This window comes from Equus caballus, chromosome 1, assembly GCF_041296265.1.
Source record: "Equus caballus isolate H_3958 breed thoroughbred chromosome 1, TB-T2T, whole genome shotgun sequence".
In the NCBI taxonomy this organism is placed as follows: Eukaryota; Metazoa; Chordata; class Mammalia; order Perissodactyla; family Equidae; genus Equus; species Equus caballus.
The window spans coordinates 87,118,044-87,126,928 of NC_091684.1; the positions used below are offsets into that span (position 1 = coordinate 87,118,044).

The 8,885-nt window shown below is 47.0% G+C and overlaps 1 protein-coding gene across 2 annotated transcripts in view; it reads left to right on the forward strand.

The window, feature by feature from the left end:
* The window catches only part of NID1 (nidogen 1), a 77,637-nt gene extending 73,841 nt beyond the window's left edge, over nucleotides 1-3,796 (forward strand). For both annotated transcript variants that reach the window (XM_001916503.6, XM_070264416.1), the window contains 2 exons: nucleotides 630-742; nucleotides 1,725-3,796. In XM_001916503.6, the coding sequence (XP_001916538.4) occupies nucleotides 630-742; nucleotides 1,725-1,846 (235 nt within the window). In that variant the 3' untranslated portion in view covers nucleotides 1,847-3,796. The remainder of the gene's footprint in view (nucleotides 1-629; nucleotides 743-1,724) is intronic.
* Nucleotides 3,797-8,885: the final 5,089 nt, after the last annotated feature.

Below are 8,885 nucleotides of genomic sequence, written 5' to 3' on the forward strand. Positions count from 1 at the left end.
TGACCTTCCAACCTCCAGAGATGCCCCGTCTGCCTCACCCTGCTGGTTGTCAGGAGACGGGAGACAAGGGTGAAGGAGAGGGAGGGCAGGGCCCCCAGGGGAGCAGAGGTGCCGTCTATCATCTGGATGCTTCCAGATGGGCAGCTTCAAGTCTGTGAAGTTGGACTTCCTGAGCATATCTGTTCTTCGCCCAGGAGCTGGCCCAGGGCCATTTGGCTGTGTGCTCCATGCCTTCTCCATGCCCCTACTTCATTATATTTCTTAAACTGCAATATTCCCACAGCCCCTTCTTGCCCACCCCTTCTTGCAAAAGGTGCAGGCTGGTGGGGGGCGGGGGGTGGTTAAACCGAGCAAGAGCTGTGGCCAGGGGCATCTGTATAGAAGGCAGGTTTCCCAGCTTGGAATTTCGAGCCGGCAGGGAGAGCTAGCTGATCTTTGTCCTTTTTTAAGAAGCCAGAGAAATGCAGGCTTGATCCAGCCCGGGAGGCAGGAGGGGTGTCTAGGAAGCAAGGCCAGTGTATCTGTTTAGGGCCTCCAGTTTATCCCCAAAACCACAAAGGAGGCTGCCCTGGGGAGAAAAGTCCAAGCATCACACGTGTTTTTACCTTCTGCCCCTTGGTGCTTTGTAGGAATTCTGTGGTTGCTGTAGATCTCGCTATTTCCAAAGAGACGGATACCTTCCACCCCCAAAAGCAGACCCGGCTGTATGGCGTCACCACCGCGCTGTCTCAGTGTCCCCAAGGTAACTCACCCAGGCTCTTCCTGGGTAGGGGCTGAGGGCACCCTGGGGCTCGGAGCCCACACCCAGGCTGCTACCTCCACAGCCTGTAGTAGTGCTGATCACATGGCAGGTGAGACACAGTCCCTTCCATCAGGGTGTTCATTATTTAGTGGGCGAGCCAGATAACTCAATAGAAGACATTAGGGAATGAAGTGGAAAGTGGGTGGATGAGAGAGGAAAAGGATTGACTCTTGGGCTGATTCCAGAAGAATGTGGTCTTCAGGTTCCAAATAGGGACATCAGTGTCAGGATCTCTGCTACTTTAAAAGTCCATCCATTTGGCCTAACAGCAACAACAATAATTAATAATAATAGTAATTGCAAACATGGATGGGGTGCTTACTGTGAGCTGGTAACTCCTATGCTAACTAACTAAGAGCTTTGTATTCGTTAGTTCATTTAATCCTCATGGCAACCCTAGGAGGTAGGTGCCATTATTATGCTCATTTTATAAATAAGGAAACTGAAGCCACTTGCCCAAAGTCATACAGCTGGTGGGGGCAGAGCCGGAGGGAAGCTGGGCAGCTGCCTCTGGAGTCTGTGGTGTGCTCCCTCTCCAAGACCGCTCCTCCCACCTGCTCCCCTTCTTGGCTTCCCTCCTCCCCAAGTCAAGTGTGAAGCCAGGTGGGCAAGCTAAATAGAGAGTACTTTGTGCTTTAAAATTCCACCTCGCTGTTAGAAGCAGAGCTGGACAGCCCTCCCTGTGATCTGTTTAGTCGTGTTTGTGGTAAATCTGCATAGCCCCCAAATCAGTGTTTTTGTCCACCTGGCAAATCCTTAATGACGAGGAAACAGCCAGTAGATAAGCTTAGCTGAGTGCCTAGTACAGCCTTCCCTGCTCCCCTGGAGCCCTCACAAGCCTGGCCTCACAGAAACCAAAAAGGGGGCTAATACAGAGGCCACACACTTAGATGGCTGTTGAGCTGGTTTCTGCCTTTTCCAGGTCACAACTACTGCTCAGTGAACAATGGTGGCTGCACCCACCTCTGCTTGGCCACCCCAGGAAGCAGGACCTGCCGTTGCCCTGACAACACCCTGGGAGTTGACTGTATCGAGCGGAAGTGAAGACAAAAGTGCCTTGTTCCCTCTCCAAGTATTTCACAGCAACACCTACTTGAAAGGGTCCAGACTGAAAACGGTCTGACCTGGTGGCTGAGTGGCCACCAGGCCCTGGTCAACCCAGCTTGAGCCCCGACAACGTTCCCCTCACTGTTCCCCAGAACATATGCCCTGGGCTTCTGGAATGGGAGTCTCTACCCATACACAAAGACAGAAAACTCCCTTGACCCCAGCTCTCAGATAAGCTTATAGAGCCCGAGTGAGGGTTATATGCCCCATCCCAGAGCTCTGGAACCTTTCCCCAACCTTAGCACCCCAGTGGTGAGCAGAACCCCCCCAGGCCTGAGTTGCCCCCTTCTGTGGCCTTATGAGCTCAGCCTCACTCTGAGCTACCGTCCTGTCAGCTGCTCAACGCACCAGCCAGGGCCACCCAGGCAAGGCTGTGAGTGAAGGAGGGAGTTAGCCCTCCCACACTTTTTCTCTTGGTGCTCTGATTTCCGTAGCTCTTTACCCCCAAGTTCCATACCACCTGCATCCTGCTCGAGGTCCCCATTATAGTAAGCGCGCCTTGCCTTTTGATCACAATCCATCCCGTCCTAGGGGCATATGGGTGTGTGGTAGATGAGAATGAGTAGCCCCTCCCAAATGATTTATTGGCATTTCAGCTGTAGCCTTTGGTAGTCAAAGGCTTCAATCGAAGGAGTATCCAGTGGTAGGACTCTCAAGGTGTAGAGTCAGATGTTTGAGGGTAGGGATTCTTTTGATGTGCCTTAAATTATGCCAAAGATTACCAAGTTATTCCTCTTCCCCAAAGCACCTGGATCCCAGCATCTGGTCTCCTGGGCAGCATGGCCCCACTGCTGGCACCCATGTCCAGCCTCCTCATGAAGACCCGTCTGAGACACAGGCAGGGAATGGTACCAGTGATGACCCCCGTCTAGTCCCTCACCTCTGGCGATCACTCATGAGAGCCAGTCTACAGTCAACCATGAGCTTGCCTCTCCTTTGTTTCTCCCTCTATCCGTGGCCCTTGCTGGCTATATTCTCATCCGAAGACACAATCCAGGAGGGCCAAATTGAAGACTTACACTCGTGATCCAGACCCTTGTGTGCTCACTGGTGTGATTAAAGGGACCATTGGCCACATTTCATGTTTATGTTTCTACCATTTGTTTAGAAAACATCTCCTGACCATATGAATAGCTAGTATTATCTTTTTACCAACTGCTTCCCGGAGTCCTAACACATAGAAATTTTGGATTGAAAGCTGAGCACAAGGATTTTGAGTGAGTGAAGACTGGGGTAAGAGGGTAGAGAAGAGTCAATGAAAAGCATCACGAAGAGATTAATCAAGAGCAGGAATGGAAAACCCAAGAAGAGAGGCTAGAGGAGGGTTAACAGTAGCAATAAGAAAAACTTTTAAATAACTCCAAAGAGAAAATGGCCCATGTTGCTAAAGAACCGTTATACTTGAGGACATGGAAGAATTTGTCTGACTTTCTCCTTAGGGGAGAGATCCCTCCCCTGCAAGCCTCAGTACACTTAGCCCTCCAGCCCACTGGAACCTGAATCGGGAGAGAGCTTTTCCTTGAATAATTAGAGTTTGTTTTGAGAGGCAAATATAGCCCCAAGAACACAAGGTTTGGGGAACACATGGGTCTTTTATATAGCCCAACCCCATAAATCAATTTCACTTTCTTTTTATATTTATCATTCCATATCAAGCCTTTTATATCAAATATTTGTCATGTTTTGTATAATTTTTATAACTACTTTATTCATTTTACTAGATTCATTCTAAAATTTTTTAAATGGTAAATCCTTAAACTGTGGAAACCACTGAAGGTGCTTATTAACTGTTCTCCCAGATTTATATAAGTATTGGGTGATTCCTTGAGTTTACAGCTGTATAAATATTAGAACAGAAAATAAAAATTTTTTTGTTCGTTAAGAAAATCTTCCTCTATCTTGTTTGAATGAAAAGAGTTACTGTCGGGAGGCTGACTCACAATGGAAAGATAGCCATTTAAGAATCTGCAGGGGCTGGCCCCCTGGCCGAGTGGTTAAGTTTGCGTGCTCTGCTGCGGTGGCCCAGGGTTTTGCCGGTTCGGATCCTGGGCCTGGACATGGCACCACTCGTCAGGCCACATTGAGGCGACGTGCCACATGCCACAACTAAAAGGACCTGCAACTAAGATATACAACTATGTACCGGGGGAATTTGGGGAGATAAAGCAGGAAAAAAAAAAAGATTGGCAACAGTTGTAAGGTCAGGTGCCGATCTTTATTCAAAAAAAGAATCTGTGGAACCCCCAGCATTACAAGGAGGGGTGGTTTGTTTCCCAAGTGAGTCCATGAAAGACTTAGGGGCTTGCAATTGATTTAAAAATTAATGCTATCAGAGGCCCCAAACCACCCTTTTGGACATTGTTTTCATTTTTTAGAAAAACGTGTCTTAGCTGCAGGCAATAGAGAGAGTTTCCTGATTCAGTTCTGAAGATGAGCTATGTTTATTTCCCCTCCTCACCTTTAGAAAGAACAAAGACACGTCCCTGACACTGGCCGTGGAGTGAGATCCCTGGTCTGTCCTAAGCTGCCGCCAGTGGGCAGTGCCACCCATGCTGGCCCCTGGGCGGGACGAGAAAGGGCCTCTGACTTGGACAGAGTAAAGGGGGCTCAGGAGTTGCAGGAATGAGGTGCCCAGAGCTGCAGTTGTAGAGAAGGGAATTGGTGATAAGGGCCTCCTTTGAAGTGGCACCATCAGTGGAATCAGTTACAGCCTGCCAGTGTGAATTTCTTGAAGGGGACAACTTGTATTAGGGCTAAAACTTACAGCGTTTTGGTTAAAACTTAGTTACCTAAAGCTGATATCAGGGATGATGATGGCATACGTAGGATGCTCCAGGGATCTATCCCTCCATCAAACCAGTGACTGAACTGGCAGCAGCTGTCTGAATAAGCCATTTTGGATCTCCAGGTCTAGTAGACACTTGGAGCACCGGGGAGAGAGCTGAATGTAGAGGTTGGTAAGTTTCGGTCAATTGCAGCTTTCCCTTGGGAGTGGCTATGAGACCCCAGCCCCATGCAGTCAGCTATCAGGACAGCCCCCCATGTTCCTAGTGTGGCTTGCTGGAGCTAGGCTGGGCAGTAAGGACCTTCTTCTCCAAAAATCAGTCTTGTGGGTTCTGATTGCTGATTGCTGCTTTTAATCGTTGGGGGGCAGCACATAGGAAAAAATCTTCATGCCAATGAATTTGGCAATGATTTCTTGCGTATGATACTAAGTGCACAGCAACAAAAGAAAAAAATAGACAAATTGGTCTTCATCAGAATTAAAAACTTTTGTGCACCACAGGACACTATCAAGAGAATGAAAAGATAACCAATCCATGGGAAGGGAGAAAATATTTGCAAATCTTGTATCTGATAAGGGTTAATATCCAGAATATATAAAGAACTACAATTTAACAATAACAATAACAAAAACAACCCAATTCTGAAGTGAGCAAAGGATTTGAATAAAGGATTTGAAAAAAGGATTTTGATTTCTGCAAAAAAGATATATATACAAATGGCCAATAAGCACATGAAAAGATGCTCAAGATCATTAATCATTAGGGAAAGGCAAATCAAAACCACAGTTAGATGTCACTTCATACCCATTAGGATGGCTATCAAAAAGATAAAACCCAGGGGCTGGCCCCGTGGCCGAGTGGTTAAGTTCGCGCGCTCCGCTGCAGGCGGCCCAGTGTTTCGTCGGTTCGAATCCTGGGCGCGGACATGGCACTGCTTGTCAGACCACGCTGAGGCAGCGTCCCACATGCCACAACTAGAGGAACCCACAACGAAGAATACACAACTATCTACCGGGGGGCTTTGGGGAGAAAAAGGAAAAAATAAAATCTTTAAAAAAAAAAAAAAGATAAAACCCAGAAAATAACAAGTGTTGAGGAGGATGTGGAGAATTGGAACACTTATGCATTGCTGGTGGGAGTGTAAGATGGGACAGCCACCATGAAAGTCAGTTTTGTGGTTCCTCAAAAAGTTAAATATAGAATTACCATATGATCCAGCAATTCAACTCCTAGGCATAATATACCCAAAGGAATTGAAAGCAGGGGCTCAAACAGATACCTGTACACCAGTGGTCCTGGCAGCATTGTTCATAATAGCCAAAAGGTTAAAACAACCCAAATTTTCCATTAACAGATGGAAGGATGAGCAAAATGTGGTACACACACACGATGGACTATTATTCAGCCATAAAAAAGAATGACATTCTGACATATGCTACAATGTGGATAAACTTTGAAGACATTATGCTAAGTGAAATAAGCCAGAGACAAAGGAACAAATATTATATGATTCCACTTATATGAGGTACCTAGAATAAGCAAATTTATAGAGACTGAAAGTGGGTTAGAGGTTACCAGGGACCAGGGCAGGGGAAATGGGGAATTATTAGTTAACAGTTTCAGAGTTTTTGTTTAGGGTAATGAAAAAGTTTTGGATATAAATAGTGGTGATGGTTGCACAACATTACGAATCTACTTAATGCCACTGAATTGTACACTTAAAAATAGTTAAAATAGGGGGCTGGCCTGGTGGCACAGTGGTTAAGTTTGCACATTCTGCTTCGGCGTCCCAGGGTTCACCAGTTCAGATCCCTGGTGCAGACACGGCACTGCTTGGCAAGCCATGCTGTGGTAGGCATCCCACATATAAAGTAGAGGAAGATGGGCACGGATGTTTGCTCAGGGCCAGTCTTCCTCAGCGAAAAGAGGAGGACTGGCAGCAGATGTTAGCCCAGGGCTAATCTTCCTCAAAGAAAAAAAAGTTAAAATAGCACAACCAGAACGACCTACAACTAGAATATACAGTTATGTACTGGCGGGAGCTTTGGGGAGAAGAAGAAGAAAGAAAAAAAAAGAAGATTGGCAACAGATGTTAGCTCAGGTGCCATCTTTAAAAAAAATGGTTAAAATGGCAAATTTTATATTTATTTTACCACAATTTTTAAAAATTAGTAATGTAATATACTAAAAACCATTGAATGTGCACTTTAAATGGGTGGATTGTATGGCATGTGAGTTATATCACAATAAAGCTTTTTTTAAAAAATCACTGTAATTTTTAAAAAAGAAGCTTGTTACCTAAGATTGGCAAAATGCTGATGTTTGTTGTAGTCAGCTGAATTCTAAAGATTCCAAGATTCTAATCTAGGTATTTCCATGAAGGGACTTCGCAAATGGAATTAAGATTATTATTAATTAGCTCATCTTTAAACAGGGAGATTCTTTATCCTGGACTGTCCAAGTGGGCCCTTCAAAACAAAAGAGGAAAGCAGAAGGGTCAGAGAGAGAAGGCAAAAAAAAAAAGCAGACAAGATGAAGATGAAGGGTAAAAAGGACTCACCCAGCCATTGCTGTCTTTGAAGACAGAGGAAGAAGTCATGAGCCTAAGAATAAGGTCACCTCTAGAAGCTGAGGAACATGTCCTGGCTGACAACCAGCGAATGGGGACCTCAGTCCTACAACCACAAGGAACCGGATTCTGCCACAACCTGAATGGGCCTGGAAGTGGATTCTTTCCCAGAGCCTCCAGAAAGGGACGCAGCCTGCTGACGCCTTGATTTTGGCCTGTGACACCCTGAGCAGAGGACCCAGCTGAGCCACACTGTGTGTGAGCCCACCTTACCTACAGAACTAGGAGGTAATCAATGGGCGTTATTTTAAGCTGCATAATTTGTGTTAATTTCTCACAGCAGCAATAGAAACCTAATAAACTTGTTGCAGCTGGATGTTGGTATACGGGATTATGCTGGATACTTTCCATTTACCCATCTCCTCTCCCCATCCTGATCTGGACCCCAAAAGGCCAATCCATATGGAGCACATCTGTGTCTCCCTTGCCCCCTTAGCTTCCTAGGAGGCGATGGAGGGAGAAAGAAGAGTGAGACCAGCTGTTTACCCCCTACTCCCTCTCTGCCGAGTTGCAGAGGGCTGGCTGTACCCCTTGACGGAAAGACACAGCCCCTCTCCAGGTGTCCCCTAGCCTACTCTCTCTGCCAGGGTCCCCGGAACCATTCCATCCCCTAGTCTCTGTGGACCTCAGGGAGGTAACAGCCCCCGGCACTCTGCCCTAGGACTGCTCTGTTTCTCTGAGGTTCCCCACACCCTAGCCATAACTTTAAACCTCCCTCAAATTACCCAGTGTGACTACCTCTGTTTTTTGTTGAGACTTAACTGGCACAGGAGTTACTAACCCTATGATGTCTACTTCTGAGTGTGTTTGAAAATGTCTGTAGTTTAGTTTAAAAAAAAACATTAAAAAGTTATCTTACAATCACATCTCACATATACTCATGTCCAATTAGGATACATGTTCATTACAGTACAATTAGCAGGTATAAATTATAGAGACGTACACAAAAATATATCCAAAAAGTGCTGTTTGTTTTGACAGCTCCTTTTGATTGTCAGACTCGGAGCCCTGTAATGGCAGACAACTAAATCTGCTCACACTAGGGGATTTCTAGTTCAATACAGCGATTTCTCAGTCCCCACAGGGTTCGAACTCAATTGTATTCAGGTGTGTCATTGCCTTGCCCTGCCCTCCCTTGGGTTCTCCTCCAGACCCGAATCTAAACTCCCTGGAGCTTGTGGTGCTGCTGCTTTGGACCCTTCCAGCCCAGCTCCACCCGTCTCTGGCTGACCTTCCACTCCAAGCGACCCGCCAAAGGTGGTGCCTGCACTCATGGCTCTGTCGCCACGGGGGTCTCCCTCCGCGGGTCTCGGGGTCCTTGATGTCCTATTCTCACAGCTCACTCTACAGCCTCCTCATCCCGGCCTCCTGGCCCGGCTGGACCGCGTCGTCTCCTTCAGCCCTTCTCCAGCGGCTCTGGGTCAGGGCAGGGTCCAGCCGTCCTTCCTCCCCGGAGGGATATGGGCGTCGGTGGGCTGCCCCCCTCTCTCGCTCCCCTTTCTTGGGGGCTGCCCCTGCAGAGGTCCATGCAGGGATGGGGAGCCTCCACCCCACCTGCAGC